Raw genomic sequence first — 18,163 nt, 5'->3', positions numbered from 1 at the left:
TTTTTATTATTCAAATGCCCAAACACTGACTGAAGAAAGTTGAATGTTGAAATTTGTTTTTAAAAATAAGTATTTTTCATCCAAGAAGCTAATCCAGCTAAAAATAGTGCTTAAAATGTCACCAAAATGCAGTATTTAAATCTCATAATTAAATAGAAAATGAGGTGAATGACTGCAAAAAAAGTCGTCTATTTGAGAAAAATAACCCCATCCTTGTTATTACTTATAATAACATATAAAAAATGTTTTCTTTTTTCATGGGACCTTTAAATGTGTTCTCACGGTAAGTGTTCGCCCGGTCGCCTGATGTCGCTGTGCTCCTGCAGACACTAGTCACTACAGACGAGGAAGAGAGACGCGTTGCGGCCACATGTGATGATGTGAATCTGTAGAGAGGCTGAAAACATGGTGGAAAAGACTGACATCCGCGTGGTTCGCTGCGGCGGGAGTAAAATAAACTTTAGACCTCCTATCATCTCGCATGACTCCAGGTATCCTCTAAATTTAGTCAACTAATGTGTCTGGTTTTGTCCGCATATTCTCTGTGGTCAGAAAATAAACACCGGGCCGTGCTGGAGGGAATGCAGCGTGATGAGCGAATCACACTCTGATATAACTAACAGTTACTTGTGCTTCTAAACTTGTATGAATGAAAAGTTCATCTGCTTTTTAATGTTGTGAGGGTTGGTGATGATTTAAACATGTTTCTAGAAGGCATGTCACTCTTTCAGACACACATCATATGTATTGGTTTAGAAGAAATGTCTTTCATAATAGAGGCAGATATTATAGAAGTTTATTGCTTTTAAATGTACTTTAGCGTCAAATTGTTAAACTTTAAGGACATTTAAATAATACGATCTCTTTAAAAGATGGCCTTCCTAAAATAAAATATGGCTGACTTTATTAGTATGCAAGAAAAACGGATTCATATTGTTTTATTTGAAGCAAACATGTTAACAGTCCTCCAAAAAGTTGTAATTGATTTATTGTTGATTGTTATTACAGTATTTTTGAGATGCTGTTATTTTTTGTGTGAATTTAACACCATAAACAGTGCTCAGTATAATTGAGTACAGCCATTTTTAAAAATTAATATTTTTATTAATTTTCAGTGAATATAGGCTACTTAATCTGGTGCATTTAAACAAAACAGATTTATTTAACGGATATATTTGTTAAAATAATATTTTAGTCACCAAACATTTAGAAATTGAAAGATAATACAATTAAATTCAAGCAAAATATTACAAAAACAAATTGCAACCTACAACATTTCAACAAAATTTTTCCTTTTTATTTATTTATTTTTACTTTTTTGCTTCTCTTGGTTTTTCCTCTTCTTTAAATTTGTCTTTATTATTTTTCTATAAAATTTAAATTTGGCTTTACTAGTTTTTGCACCATTATCACAAGTTATTTTGTTAGATAAGCTCCAGATTTGTCTGCAATACTGACTAATCTAAAGTATATGCACAAATACAATATTGTTTAGCTTTCTATTAAAAATATGAAGTTAAAAGATTGATTTGTGACTGAGGGGTGTACTTGTATATGCTGACCACTGTATACATACATAGATTTGTGTGGGGTGTAATTATATATGCTGAAAAAAAAAGTTATTTTGAGTTTTCCAAAAGAAAATATATAACTTACATACAGATCTTGCATATGCTTTGTATTTTCTTCCCTTTAATAACAACTATAAACAGTAAAACATGGGGTGCTACAAATGCTTTAGAAGATTGTCTTCTAAAGATGAAAATATATGTATATTCTGACACATAATATTAAATTTATAAGTTATAATTCAAGAAAAGCATATTGGTGAAATATACTCAATTTACTTCAATTTAGAAAAAAAGTAATCAATCTGTGTTCTTAATAAAAAAGATGTCATGCATAAAGTGTTCAGTGTATCAATCCATTCTTCAACTGTAGGTGACTCTAATTTTAACCATTTGTTTGTAATTACTTTTTTACTAGCTGCCGGAAGAAGAAAAAAAGTTTCTTGTCTTTATTAATCAACCCATCTAAAATAATGTTGCCTAAATATAAAGATTCACAAGTGAAAGCAATCTCTACTTAAAAAATGGCCGAATTTAAAACTATATTGATTAATTGATGCAAATACATGGTGTTTGTAGTAAATGTATAATAATATTTATTAATATTATTAGTAAAAGACTTAAAATAGGCTGCCAAGATTATAATAAACTCATGATTTTAGTGGTAAAAGTAAAAAGTAGTAATGAAGTATGTAAAATGCTTGGTACATTTGGTTAATACTGCAAAATAATTGTGTTATTGATTGAAAATACATGCATCAGTTCTGTGAAATATCACTTGTAAAAAGTCAAATCTGTATGTCTAATATAAACCGTAAACTTTGATTTGTAAAATGTTAACTTATTTAAATAATATGCATCATTTATTAAGTTATGTCACCATTTATTAGTATTTTATAAAATTTGAAGATGTGTTTATCACTATTTATTGCCTGAAGAAATGTGAAATAACATTTTAATTTTAACCAACATTAACAAAGATGAATAAGTGCTGTAATATATTGAAATCGCTAATTTATGCTAGCTATTCTATTATAGAATGATTATAACAGCTTAAAACCTGTAAGCAGTTACTAACATTTAATTCTAAATATTAATCAACAACTAAATTTATCAGTTTAGTTTGCAGTAAGTGTTTGTGCATTAAAAGTGTGCATACGTATGAACTCGCTGCACAAGAAGTTTCTAGTGTCATTGTAAAGGCATTGACTAAAGTTGTGTGTCTGGTTGTTGCAGGTTTGTGTTGTGCGTCTCTGGGGATTCAGTGAAGGTCTATAGCACACGTACAGAAGAGTGGCTTCATAATCTGCAGGGCCACAACAACCAAGTAACCGGCATCGCCTTCAATCCAGCCAATCAGCTGCAGGTCTGTTCATCTCTCTGCTTCTGGTGCATAAATGTGTGAGACAGTTGATTGGGTTTCTTTGTTCATTCAGCATTCAGATCAGCTTGTTTGTAAGTGTTCTTTAAAGTCAGCATTACAATTCCTGATGTTATGCGAGGATTGGGGCTGTTATGTTTTAAAAGAAGTCTGTAACACAACAAGATAAAACAATGGTCCATTATGTAATGTTTACTAACGTGAATAAACCGTTAGTAATACATTTGAAACTATATTAATCTATGTTAAGATTAGTTAACGGTAAGTTAAACAATGTTAGTTCATGTTAACTCTAGGGTTGGGCGATGTCGACCAATTTGGCATCTTACAATGTCTAATGTGAAACATCGCAATGGACGATGGCATCTTCGTCATTGGTGGAGAATTTATTATTCATTAATTATTTATGAAAAATTAATTAATTCATAACAAATTAATTATTTGTAGCCTACCGTTTCCACTACCTGGCCTGCATGGTCTTCGTTTTACCCATTAACAAATCATAAATAAAGTTGCACACAAATTACTACCTGTCAATCAGTTTTTCCGTAGGAGGCTGGTTGGTAAAAAAGGCGCACAACCAACAGTATCTGAGGTTTTCACTAAAATTACTAAGTACAAGTGTGAAAGTGAAAGACTAAAGCAGTGTACTGATGCTGTGACACGTTACCTGACAGATTCAAAAGACAGATTAGTCGTTAAATAGAGACAAGATTAATTAAATATCATGTTTAACAACTATAGTGAGACTCGATCCTGCGGTACATCCTTGATAAACTGTGCGACATGCACAGAGGTGCGTGCGCGTGGGGTCACGTGATGTACGTTTTCAGCGGACGGAGGGCTGTTCAAAAATGCTAGGTAAAACACAGTGTGGATGTGGATCATTTTCATTCTTAAGCACCATTTTAACATTAAGGTATTACTGTAAACGAGGCTTAAGTGTGTATTTTTCGTGAGTGGGTTTGCGACGGGGGCAGGGCGGAGGATCAGCGATGCCGGCCCAGCATCATGTTAACTATCGGCCATCGGCGATGGATGATGGATTTGTCTATCAGCCCAACCCTAGGTAACTCGCAGTGCATTAACTAATGTTATCAAGCGCAACTTTTTTATTAAAAATTAATTATGCACTATTTAATGTTAAACTATGATTAAAAAATGCTTTACACAATTTTTCAAACTTAATGTTAGTGAATACATTAACTAATGGACCATTATTCTAAAGTGTTACCAAAAGTCTTAAATTCATGCCCGTCAGATAGCCTAGTAGATAGCCAGATTAAGTTTAAGCCTAGTGGTTAAGTTTATTGATGTATCAGCCTGAGTTTGTTGCTGTCTTGTGGTCTTTTCCCAAATCAATTGTCCTCTATTTCTTCTTTGCTGTTGTCTCCTCTTTTCTATCAAAAAAAAACATGAGTAAAGTGAAAAAGAAAAAGTGTATGGCCTAAAATCATCACTTTTAATGCACATAAATTTGCTGTTGGCAAGTAATTAAAAGTATGTTACTCAGTAGTTGAACATTCATATTTAAAAGGATCACCGCATGTCTTTGGACTGAGGGGGAAACTGGAGCACCCGGAGGAAACCCACGTGAACATAGGGAGAACATGCAAACTCCACATAGAAAAGCCAACTGACCCAGCTGAGGATCGAACTAGCGGCCTTTTTGCTTTGAGGCTTTTGTGCTATTCTCTGCGCCACCGTGACGCCCTATTAATATTAATAGTTAATATTAATTTATACTAATATTATTATTTCATACTAATAATAGTATGTGCAATTTTAAGTAATTTATTATGTAAAATGTTTTCATTGCTCAATATTTAGTTTGATTCTAGGGATCATTCTTTAAATTTATATGATTTAGTTGTGCCATTTAAATAAATATAATTTATACTGTAAAAAATGCAGGCTTTCACACAAATTATTTATGTTGTCCCAAGTTATCATAACAATGATGATTGAACATAAAACAATGAAGTTGTCCTCAAAAAATCTCAACATTTGTGTTCTTTCAGCTCATTTTAAAATAAAGGCTGATTTATACTTCTGTGTCAAGCGCACTCAAATGCCCCGGCGCAGCCTTCGTGCGGTCACAGAGCCCTCCCTGTGGCTGATGCTGACACACCTCTCAAAAAAATTTACCTACAAGTCGCAATGACGCATAGCCATGCTCTGTGATTGGTCGGCTTGAGTTGCTATGATGAGTGTTGGCTGTGCTGAGAGCCGCGAGCCAGATAAAGCGATCGTTTACTAGTGTTAAGCCCCGTAAAGGACCTCCAGATGGGAACTTTTATTTTGTGTTTACTTATGGTTAAAGTTGTAGCACTTCCGCTGGTTCTCGCCTTTGACTGAGCTAGTTTTAGGTACTTGTACATCAAGGGTTGTTCAGAAAAAACAAAAGACCGGTGAAGAAATTTGACACAGAGGAACATTAAAACCTAGATCCAGCTAGTGTTTCGGAAGTGTTATTGCTGAGCAACATAGCACACAGAGGTATAAGGTCTTGCCGTTAACTTGACGCAGAAGTATAAACCAGGCTTAAGTAGTTTCAACAAGCAGCAAAGATATTTTTGTGTGCAATTGGATGTTTTTCTAATTTTTTTTGTAAGTTTTTTTTTTCAATTCATATTTATTTATTTATTTGCTCAACTATTCTTTCTTAAAGCAAACTTGTTTTTTAGTTCCTACTCTTTGTTCATTCTGCTGCAGGTTTACTCTTGCTCAGCAGATGGCACTGTTAAATTGTGGGACTTCATTGATGGCATTCTTATCAAGGTACAGTTTATTACAAAAGCACATAAGGCCACTGTTTTGATAAATATTTTGACTCATGTTGTTATTTTTCTTTTTTCAGACATTTGTCATTGGATACCCTTTGTATTCATTATACGTGTCAGAGAAACATGAAGGGGTCATTTTCCTTATTGTTTCCATGGTTACAGATTCCAACAATGGTAAGTGTTTCACTGTGGTTTATACTGAAACTTTAGGTTTTTGATGATTAGAGCAGACACTAAAATCTTGTCACAAAAACAGCATGAAGATTTTTTTGTAGTTATCAGTATTTAAATGGTAATAATATTATTACTATTGACTTTTTTTGTCTTTCTGCATAATTTCTGGTCACCACCGATGCTTAACAGTTGGGTTTCGGAAATAAAAACTCATTCATATTCATTTTCTCTATATAGAAATGTTTTATTAATTGTAACTTAAAAAAATTAAAGACAAGCCTATTTTGAATTCCATGGATGTTTTTTAGTAGTGTTAGCTTTTTCTGAGGCGATCTGTTTGCATTAATTTAGCTTATTTTTAAAGTAATTCTTTAACTGGTGAATTTGTGTTGAAAACTGCACTACCCTAATGCTGTACAGAACAGTCTAACAGTCAGAGCCAGAGTGAACAAAGCAAACTCCCATGATGCAAAATGAGTTACGTAATCACGTCGGCCTTGTGTATATTTTTTTGAATACACTTAAATCAATTTAAGGCAGCCAATCAGAATCAAAATTTAAAAGCAGGTGCTAGTCAAGTCAGTTCATGAGATAGAAGGACATAATAAACATTGCACTAAAACAGATTTTTCTGGTCATTCTGCTTTGTGTGTTTCCAGAGAGTTTCCAGTTGGTTGCTGTACATCTGCCCAAATCAGCAGAGCAGGAGGTGGAGGCCAAAGAGCTGTCCACTGTTGCCAGTAAAATCAGCCCAAACCCCAGCTGTACAGCCTTCGGCAGAGGGGTAAGAGCTCACTCATCACTTTCTGTTCAGCTGAATCTTGGTGTCGTCTCTTGTTTTTAAGCGCTGGTCTGTTTATGAAAGTTTTTCAATGAGTTACTGAACCTTGAAATATCTGCTGAGATTGCTGTTAATTCAAGGCTAGGTTATATTATTGTTATTCGTTTTATTACAGGCACAGCATGTAACTCAGAGCACATGGGAAGTCTGTTAGTGTGGAAAAACAAATTTGATATTCAGATGCTGCTTGTAAAAAACACTAACTATGTTTCCATTGCTGATATCCTTATGTATAGTTTTTAAATTACGTACAGTAAAATTAAATATTGATTTAAATGCTGAAGTATAACTAGGGATGTACCAATATTGCGATTCTGGCTAAACTAATAATTGGGAACAAAATGCATGTTATAACCTAATTATACATTAAAAATGTGTATTTACTTTGAGATGGGATAAATATTACATTTAACAGCTGTGTTAAACTACAATTCCTTTTAATGATAAACTTAATACCAAGATAATCTAAGGGTGCTTTCACAACTAGACTTTTGTTTCGGAACCTGGTGCGTTTGCCTCAGCGCGGTTTGTCGGGCATATGTGAATCTAGCAATGGCGATTGGATTCACACCAAAACAATCGGTCAGAGAATGCCTGAATGAGGTGGTCTTGGCTCGACTGAAATGATCCCTGGAGTGAATTGGTTGTAGTGAGTAAGCAATACGATCCAATGAACCAGGCTATATCACAGTGTATTATGGAAATGTAATAGGCATATATACGGCTATATGAAGAGAGAATGATGATTAGGGCAGGATGACATTCCAACTGGTAAATGTGCATTTCATGTCCAATACGAAAGTGAAAGCGTGCAGAAATATTAACAAGAGCTGTTTATTCGTTAGGAAAATTGACCGAACTGGTTGATTTATCTGTTATTTTTTCTATAATGTAAAGCCTATTTTACTACTAAACCAATTTTACTACTAATCTTCCTTTAATTCGTCATAGTTAATTAATCGTAAAGCCTTTCTGCACAAAACAAAACTTTTGCAACTAAAAGTTATGCCAACTTTGCGCTAGTTTACAGTTCCGAATTTATACACAATAATACGCGTGCACACTGGATTAAAGGCTGATTTTAACTATGGCTTAAGCTGTTAACTAAGGACCGTTCACATATCCCGTCTTTTTTACCTGCAAGTTTGTTCCAATAGAGGTGTGCGACTTGTGCACACACATTGGCAGCGATATTATTTTATTTATTTTTTATTTATTGTAAATTAGTTTTATTCTTTATTCATTGTTCATAATCATTTATTTATTTTCAGTGTAAAAATTGTACGTATGTTTAAATACCAAAACAAAATTCACTTATTCCAAAGAGTCCAAAGAGAAATGGACTATTGTTTTTTTATTACTATTGTTTTGTGAAGTATTAATTGGTTACTGAGGAGCAACAACTCTTTAAAAATATACGTTTTCGTTAGATTTTTCTAAACTAGTAGTGTTTTGCAATTAATGAATGCATAATAACTGCAAAACCGTGATTATTCCTCAGACTATATTCGCACAACCAAAATCTATAATTGTTGCATGCTTAATTGCCATAAATTAAAAAAAGGACGCCTGACAGCTAAGCGGGACGTTAACCAATGTGAGGAGAGTTTTTCTCCTTACTTATTTTGGTCGGTTTAGAAACTTTGCCATGTGAATGCAAACCACACTAAGAACAAAGAGCAACATTGTAACAATTTTAATCCCTGTTTCGAAACAAACCAATCGATCTACAGGTGTGAAAAGTGCACAACATGTTATTCTAAATGTGCAATGCACAAAACACCCATTATTTCAAAACACAAGGCTATTCCCATTTGCCAGTATCAAATTTTGTATCATCACTCATTCTTTTATATAAAATATTATTATTTAGAGTAAAAAAAAATGTGTTAATATATCTATTAAAAACTGTATTATTTGAACCATCAATACAAACATGTTTTTCAATATAAAATCATCTTTAACATTGAAAAGTGACATGTCATCTATCACCAATTATAGCTGAAATTCATCTTCCATTCCTGTTTTTTTTGCCCTTCATAACATAATTTCAAACATTAGTTCATGTCTGATTGTGGCAAGGTTGTTCTGGGTGAAGTCTATGTCATACCCTCTCGGTTTTGTCATGGATAAATCTCCATCCTGCAAAGTCATTGCCTGTGTGTTGATGTGGTAAAGTAAACATGGTTTGAACCCTCTGTAGGTTAATTAGTGTGGTACATGCTGGCATTATTTTTGTAGGCTGAGTGCCGTGTGCAACCTTTTTACACATTTACTAGTTGTTTTGGTTAAGCCATTACACACATTAACTTCTTAACCTTCTGTGGTTGTTAACAAATAAGTATAATAAGTCTTAATATTTTTGTGTTTTCAGGGGGAATTCATAGCATTTTCCAGGCACCTCCAGCTTAATGTTTATTTCTTCAGGAAGCAGAAGACATACAGGTAATAACCGCCGTATCCTGAACAGTCTTTTTTTCATGGTCAGAGCATGTGGGAACTTGTTTGACCACACTGCTTATTTACTGGCTTCAGGGAACACGAGACGCGTGTCATTGTAGCTTGTTTTAGGCTTGGCTTTTATGTTGGTTTTTCCACATGCCACCACTTTTTTGTGAAAACAACAAATAAGCTGAGACAACACCATCTGAAAGAAGCAACTTCAGATTGTCATTATTTTACCCTGTGTGACTTCCTATGAACTTGTTAGGTTATGGATAAACTGATGAACTAGTGTAATCCTGTCAGAGTTCACAAGTAAATTAAAAGATGTTTGTGCTTTCTCTGTAAGGCTCACTGAAACTTAAAAGAAATTAAATGATAAATTATCGTTATAATAATCGTTGAGTGAATTGACGTATTAAAGAATTTTCTCATACAGTATAGCTGTAAATTATGCAAAATTAGTGCCAAACAATTTTATTTTTGTTTAAAAAGTAAACATAAGTAATAATAATGAGCATACAAATCTGTATTTGTACTATTCATCAAAGTAATTTAATTTAATCAGTATGACTGCAAATAAGATAATCAGTCTGTAATGACTTCTGAGAAAAGTGTTTATGGTGCATTTCCACTGTAGCATTAGGAGTTCATTCTTCATATCTCGCTTAAATGATCTACAGTAAGATGATTTGTCAGATCCTGGATCTTTTAATCTTGATATCTGATCTCTGGCTAATTCGGTTCTTCACAGAAGTCCACAAATCAGATTAAAATGTCTGGATGAACTGATCTGACAGATCTTTCTTTCCTTGAAATCATGATCAGCAATCCAACAATTGGCTGACGGCACAGCAGCGTAATGACATCATCCGATTAATATTCAATTACCCATGTGAGCTAAATTGCATAAAAATCGTAGTAAATGGTTTGTTAAATATGATACGCAATAACTTTCCAGCTTTGTTGTGGGCTACAGGCTTTACACTTTCATGTGTCAAGAGCATTTAGCAATTTATTTACTTTTACATTTAGAGTGGATTTTCTTTATTATAGTAGTCTAGACCTATTCAAGTTTCTTAAACGGTGTAAGGAATAACTGGCTGTTTAAATAAATTTTGCATCAAAAAAGCTTTTTGATATCAGTTAAGGTGTCTGCAACTTTTGCGACGCATCAAATCGGCATCATATTAGCTGTCAAAACATGTTCATGACTGCATAAATTAATATTCCTTAAAAAAAAAAAAAAAAAAGTCGAATTGTTTGCATGTCTATTATCAAACACAAATATGTACCCTATAATGGTATGCATTTGTATCGTAAACAGTGCAGATTGTATCCGAAGTGCAGATTTTTTTTTTTTTAACCATGTTTCCAAGTGTATCTAACTACTACTGTAAAAAATACCAGCATTAGGTACAAACTTTTGAGTATTACCTTTGCTTGAAATGACCCGATCTATTCCCGTTTATATGAAATGAGCCTGCTCCTGAGCAGGTTTGAGCTACCAGAACTGTTGCTGAAAACAACTCTTGAATGAGTTTTGAAGAACGAAGGGATCCTGGGTCGTGTAAAATTGTCGAAAACCAAATCCAGCTATTTTTTAATTACTCCATATATGAAGTAGAGACCCCAGATCTGCATTTAGTGCAATACTACAAGCTACTGCTTTAACCCATGTATAGTTTAAGGCAGATCATATCCATGATTTACTTTTATAATTATATTTACTGCTATAAAAAGTTTATCAAGTGTAAGAACTTAAATTATATTATTTTCATTTGAAGTAGATTGGCAGTCCTTGTCTGTTGGTGTCAGTTTGAAGGCTTCAGCCACAATATTCTTAACTACACTCTTCCGAATGAACTTGCAAATATAAAGCCCTGACCCAACTCAATATTTTATTTCAGTTGGAAGTACGACAAAATACTGAAATAAAAGTCTCAGCAACTTCCGGTTCACTCAGACTTTATGCAAATAAATGTTATTGAGATTATAAACTATATTAATTTGAGACTACAGTTTAAATTAAAAGGATAGTTCACACTAAAATAAACAATTACTCACTATTTACTCAGCCAGTTTCTTTTTTCTGTTGAACAGTAAAAAAAGATATTTTGAAGAAAGCTGAAAACCTTGACGATTTCCAGCTTTCTTCAAAATATCTTTTTTTTCCGTTTAACAAAAGAAAGTAAACAAATGATAGAATTTTCACTTTTGGGTGATTTATCCTTAGTAACTTTATCAAAATATTATGACTACTTTTTTCTGATATCCTACAGTCATAATGACACATTGTTTAACATTTCCCATCTTCCACTCTCTTTTTCTTTCTGTAGTTTTTCCCTAAAAGCCACAGATAAGAAAGCAGGCAAAAATGCATTTACATGTGTAGCCTGTCACCCAACAGATGACTGCATCGCCAGCGGTCATGAAGATGGAAAGATCCGCCTCTGGTAAGGCCAGAATCCAACATTCTGTGTTCTATGTCATGTCCACATGTACATGGGCGTTTTTATAATATTGGTAGAGTTGAGAATTCCCTTTTTTTTTATATAAAAAAATCTCTGTCCACATGACAATGCATAAACGCACTATGATGGATGTTAAGCGCACGCCAAACCAACAAGCGGAGATAATGACACTTTTATGCTGGGTTCGTACCAAAGGGGCAATTAAGTATATTCATTCATTCATTTTCTTGTCGACTTAGTCTATTTATTAATCTGGGGTCGCCACAGCGGAATGAACCGCCAACATATCCAGCAAGTTTTTATGCAGCGGATGCCCTTCCAGCCACAACCCATCTCTGGGAAACATCCACACACACATTCTCACACACACTCATACACTACAGACATTTTAGCCAACCCAATTTACCTGTACCGCATGTCTTTGGACTGTGGGGGAAACCGGAGCACCCGGAGGAAACCGGAATTAAGTATATTTCGTAAGTAAACTGCATACAGGTCAGTATAAATGTGAGAACAGATGCTGGATTGCGATATACGTGATTCGTTTGCCACAAATTTTTTATGTCTTTGCATCTGGTGTGAACCCAGTCGTGTTGGCCAATCAGAAAAGAGAAAACCGCACGCTGACGTCATGAGGCAAATACTCTGGTTGTATTGTCCACACAACCACACTTTACCCAGAGTTTCAGAAAATCTTCACCCTTCCCAGAGTTTTAATGAAGTTTCAATCACCCGATTCTGCCTTTTTGCGCGTTGGTGTGCACAATCACATTGACACCATTTATTTAGTCACGAGGTGTTAAACGTCAACGGAAAACGCAAGCAAAAAACGTCTCTGTGTGCACGGGCCTTTAGTCTATTTTGCAGGTCATGTAATCAGAACTGAATATTTGAATTAACTTTCTTTTTCCCTACAGGAGAAACTTCAATCACAAAAAAGAGTACACATATTCCACAAAGCACTGGCATCACGATGCCGTCAACCATTTGTGCTTCACTCCAGAAGGTGAGTTTTGCTGCATCATTGGTGTTTTTCACACTTTCTCACCTCTCCGACTGTTAAATGTGTGTTTGAGCACTGTTGTTGTGTCTGCAGGCTCTAATTTACTGAGTGGAGGCATCGAGTCTGTGCTCGTCCAGTGGCAGTATGGAGATATGAGCAAAAAAGAGTTCCTGCCTAGACTCGGAGGATCCATTTCGCATGTGTCTGCATCAGCTGACGGACAATTGTTTTGCACCGCACATTCAGACAACAGTAAGATGTCAAGTTTTAACCCTTGTGCACTGTTCAAATGTTTTTGTTATGTTCGAGAAGAAAACAATCTCTAAATTAAACTGCTTTAAAACTGCATCAGATTAATATTTTTGCATTATTTTTTCAAAACTACTAAATTTTTTAGTTTTAACTGATTTTAATGTCACACACAAAATATTTTCAATATAAAAAGTAGTTGTGGACTGGATTTTTTTTTTAACCTTTTATCAGTCTTGGACATTTGAAAGATTAGTAGCTGCATTGCTTTTGATGCATTGTTAGTTTTTGTGCAGCATAAAGCCTGGTTTATACTTCTGCGTCAAGTGACTGGTGTAACCCACGCCATGCAACGCGCGTAGCTGTGCATTTATACTTCTGCGCGCTGTCTCTGTTGGTCTGCATTAACACTTCCGAAACGCTAGTTGGCAGTGAGGTGTAAATGTTCCTCTGTGTCGAGTTTCTTCGCTAGTGTTTTGCTTTTCCTGAACACTTCCTGAATGTACAAGTGGCTCAATCTCGCTCATTTTGAGGCAGGAGCCGGCGGACGTGCAACAACTTTAACTATGAGGTAAACACAAAACAAAACTTTCCAGAGCTCCTTCATGGGACTCCACACTTGTAAACAATAGCTTCATTGGGGTCGCGCCATTCGCGTGGCTCTTGGTCCCGCCCAGACTCGTCAGTGCTACCAAGCCGACCAATCACAGAGCTTGCGCTACGCTTCGTTGCGACTTGTAGTTACATTTTTTGAGAGGTGCACGTCAGCGATGGCCACGGCGTAGGGCGATGCGTCAACGCCGTAGCATACGCGTGCGTTTGACGCAGAAGTATAAATCAGCCTTAAGATTTTATAAATAAATTGATGGATGGATGGATGGACGGACGGATGGATAGACAGTTAAGGTCAGAAATATTAGCCCCCCCCCCTTTTGAATTTTTTTTTTCCTTCTTTTTTAAATATTTCCTAAATGATGTTTAGCAGAGCTAATATGTCTGGGGGGCTAATCCATATAAATGGCCCACCCTGTGGATGGATGGATAGACAGACAGACAGACATCCACTTCAAATGTTGATTAGTGTATATGTACGTGTATGTATATATACATGCATACAGTGGAGGTCAAAAAAATTACCCCTTTTGTGAAACTAATCATTAAAAAAGAAAAACTTGTGTTTGAGGGAAGATTTGTTCTCAACACATTTTAACACAAATGGCTTTTTGTGAAATTATTTTGTAAATTATACTTATCTATCTATATTTATGTATGTGTGTGTAAAACCTATTTTACTGGAACTACAAAATGACTAAACTTACTAAGTTTAGTTTGGCTACATATAAATGTATTTTGATTTCAATAAAAATGAAGCTGGATTTAAGTAATGTAACAGAACAGTAGTATGATGTGTATAAAAGGGATGAAGCATTATTTGAAATTACGCTGTAAAAAATCGGCACAATTTATTCATGTCTACTTAGCACAAATCAGTCAAGTTGACTTGAAGTTGTTTTTTGACAAATTTAAGTGGATTGAACACAAAACAATTAGGTTGTCTGAAAAAAAATCTGAAGAATTGTGTTTCAGCTCATTCTAAATAAGTGCTTTGCATAATTATTTTTTGAGTGTACACTGTAAAAAGTTGCTTGAAAAAAGTGAGTAAATCCATTGCCTTAAGTCGTAAGTTGATTTTAACTAAAATATTTGAGTAGTTCTGTTGTAGCTTAGAACTCTTAAGTTCACTTAACTTATTTTTTTTTAAATTAGGCATATATTTTATTTACATCATTTTAAAGCAATGAGTCTACTCACTTTTTTAAATTAGTCAGCTAATTGCTTTTTACAGTGTATAAACCAAAATAATTCAAGCCAGAAAAGGTTTTCTCCCAGTCAATTTTCAAAAGTGACATTAAAGAGATCATTTTACAAAATATTTATTGCAACCTTTACCATAAATGCAAATGTAATTTTTCAATATGGCATACATTTACACTTCTGAATTATCATTTGCTCCTCTTCCTCCGCAGAGATCTCCATTATCGAGAGCAGCTTTAAAGTGTCCGGCCTGATTCAGGGTTTAGTCAGAGGTTTGTAAAGTAGCCACATTTGCACGTACAATTTGAATTACACAACAATGGCAGTAAACATTTATTCCTTCCGATGCTTCCAGGAGATGCTGTTTCGACTGATCTAATGATTGACCCGCGCAGTAAAGCTTTAGTGCTCAATGGGAAACCGGGTCATCTGCAGTTTTACTCTCTCCTACGTGACAAACATTTGTACAATGTGAGTCGATGCTACGATTAAGCTTAACGTTTCTCAGGAAAAAGTAAGTATATGGGGAAGTATGCACTGGAAAATGTTTGGTCAGGTGTTAGCGTGTTATTTCCATCAATGTGTGTGTTTTTCTGCTGACACGGGTTCATATACTGTTGCAAGAACATGTCTGGTGAAATCCAGTGCTATGTTTTTCAAATGTATTACTTCAAATATGTTGTTCTTGATATTAATGACTGAATAATAGTCGTTTTTTTTGCATTCACAGCTGGACATCGTGCAGCAAGAGTATATTTATGAAGCAGGTCTGGATCAGTTTGAAGTGGTCAAGGCTGTTTTTGATGTCAAAGGGTCCTGGCTCGCTACAGTGGAGGAAAGAGGACATAAAACTTCAGATCTTGAGTTTTTCCTCAAACTATGGGCTTTCGATGAGACCACGCAAAGGTATTAGAAGCAGAATTGAATCACTTCAGATCATTGAACATATGACTTCTATAAGCTGCTACATTTGTGCTGTTTCGCATGATAATGGTGTTAGGGGAGCAATCAAAAGCTCATCTTTCGTTTTATATAATGTATATAATGTCCTCACATGAACCAAAATAACAACCAAAGATTCACAGCGCCTTTAAAACAATCCCAATAGATACATAGTTCAAAAAATCCCAAGGAATGATGCAAAAAGGCTGCACACTCTTAAAACTCTGAAATTAAAAAGACTCATGAGAGATTAAGTGACAGAATTTACTGAAAAAAGGCAATTTTTTCAGTGACATCACTATTGTTGATGCCAAGCTAACATGGGCTGTCTTGTCATTCTCTTGGATGTATGTCATTAACTTTGTTTCATTCATTCATTTTCTTGTCGGCTTAGTCCCTTTATTAATCCAGGGTCGCCACAGCGGATTTAACCGCCAACTGATCCAGAAAGTTTTTACGCAACAGATGCCCTTCCAGCCACACACACATTCTCACACACACACATACACTTATACACTACGGACAATTTAGCCTACCCAATTCACCTGTACGGCATGTCTTTGGACTGTGGAGGAAAACGGAGCACCCGAAGGAAACCCATGCTAAGGCAGGGAGAACATGCAAACTCCACACAGAAACGCCAACTGAGCCGAGGTTCGACCCAGCGACCTTCTTGCTGTGAGGCGACGGCACTACCTACTGCGCATCTGCCTCGCCCTTAACTGCGTTTCCACAAGCCTATTTTTATGCTCATTTTGGAATATCACATTAAAGGGCCATGACACCCCCCACTTTTGGTTAAAGTCTACTTCAGAATTTTTTCAAAAGATGCATGATTAATGGGCGTGGAGCTCCGCGAGCATAGGGCAGGAGTGGGCGTGGCCAGCAGAGGAGAAGGGGAGCGAACAACTGTTGATGTCAGTTAGCTCACAAATTGAGACAAACCGTGAGGAGACGCATGAGTTTATAGTTTACAGAGTTAAAATGCAAAGAAATAAACAGTGATTTAATGCCCTGCTATATTTGTTATTCGTAATTTCATATACAGACAACCACAATTTATATCATTATAAAGATAAGTGTGTTCATGTAAACACTATAAATGAGGACTTCTCCCTGAATCCCCGGCTCTGAACCATAGATCTAAATGTAGACTCAGTGCAGCAGGTCTCCTGACCTGTCTATTTTAACCATTAGTCCTGCTGGTAATCTGGAGGATTTAGGCAAACACAGCAGCATGGCGATGTGTCTGAATGTGAATGAACTCCTGATACAAGACAACATCCGCCATTCTCCAATTCTCGTGCTGCTCTCCCGACAAAAATGCTTGCATCACACACACAGCTTTGCTGTATGATCGGCCCTGACAGGATCGCGGGGAAAAACATGCAACAAACCCCGTGGGTCATGGAAACAAACACATATGAGCCTACATAAACGGCTACTGCGTGCCCGTGGGTCCGTGTCTCACAGCTTGAGCTTGGCACTGGTCTGGCAGGTCTGCGTCTGCCATGCCTTCGGAAAGCGCGTGCTGTCATGCTCTCATGAATAACTAAGCAGCTGGCTCTTCTCATAGGAAAAGGAAACTCCGCTTTGAATAATAATGAGAAACCGACGCGTCATCATTGCACTTGCGGTACTGCGCTACGTCGCCGATTTTGATCCCTCCCCAAAAATCATTTTAAACCCGGAAGTTGAAATTAGCTGACAAAAGCTCAAAATTATCCAGTTTTCCCCACAATTAAAGCTGAAAGGTGCTAACATTGTCTTAACTAATGCTCAACACACACAAATCTGTTAATATATAAATAAAAGTTCTCCAGGGTGTCCTGAACCTTTAAAAACCCTGGATGGAAACACCAAGATGCACCATTAAAAAAGTATGCGCACAGTTGAATAATGAACTTTATATTAAATAAGAAAAAATGTGCATAAACTATGTTGGAAATGCATTTAATGAATAAATTTGAGCATGCTCGTTAAAGTCATGTGACTTTACTTCAACAAACCATGTGATAACAAAAATGGCAGAACGTGACGGGTATGTGAGGTCTGAACATTTTTAAATGTTAAATACGAGAAAGAAAACATCAGTGGAAAGCGCAAATCTTCCAAGAAGTGTTATGCCGAGTTCAGACTGCATGATTTTAGCCCCAATTTTGACTCGCCGAGAGGTTTTGAGAAGTTGCAGACAAATGCCTGAAATCAAAAGCAAATCGATGCTCGTTCACGTGAGTGACAATCACAGTGTGAACTATCAAAGACACGATCTGAGAGAATTGCCGTTGAGTCACCAACACTCGTGAGATATTTGGCATGCTAAATATCTGGAGCAGTCAGCGATTCAAAATCATTTCGATTCCCAACAGCCTATGAGACTATGGGCCTACTCACACTATGCCATCCATACCGTGCCCAAGCCCGTTTCCCGGATCGTTTGAGAAGTGTGAGTGCGCTGAATCGGGCTCAAGCACGGTTCACTTGGCTG

General features: G+C 35.9%; 1 protein-coding gene across 6 annotated transcripts in view; it reads left to right on the top strand.

The window, feature by feature from the left end:
* The first annotated feature begins 296 nt into the window (after window positions 1–296).
* The window catches only part of wdr75 (WD repeat domain 75), a 33,734-nt gene continuing 15,867 nt past the window's right edge, over window positions 297–18,163 (top strand). For 2 of the 6 annotated variants that reach the window (XR_015498778.1, XM_087266193.1), the window contains exons 1-12: window positions 297–380; window positions 2,805–2,934; window positions 5,665–5,730; window positions 5,810–5,909; window positions 6,569–6,693; window positions 9,125–9,195; window positions 11,532–11,648; window positions 12,584–12,672; window positions 12,763–12,921; window positions 14,946–15,005; window positions 15,089–15,204; window positions 15,464–15,639. Coding sequence is in view for 2 of the 6 variants with exons in the window: in XM_087266193.1 (XP_087122319.1) it covers window positions 376–380; window positions 2,805–2,934; window positions 5,665–5,730; window positions 5,810–5,909; window positions 6,569–6,693; window positions 9,125–9,195; window positions 11,532–11,648; window positions 12,584–12,672; window positions 12,763–12,921; window positions 14,946–15,005; window positions 15,089–15,204; window positions 15,464–15,639 (1,214 nt within the window). In the remaining 4 variants the exon portion in view is untranslated. 6 annotated transcript variants of the gene reach the window in all.

This window comes from Danio rerio, chromosome 9, assembly GCF_052040795.2.
Source record: "Danio rerio strain M-AB ecotype USA chromosome 9, GRCz13ab, whole genome shotgun sequence".
Classification (NCBI taxonomy): Eukaryota; Metazoa; Chordata; class Actinopteri; order Cypriniformes; family Danionidae; genus Danio; species Danio rerio.
The sequence above is the reverse complement of the archived record's forward strand: the minus strand, read 5'-3'. Positions and strand labels throughout refer to the sequence as shown.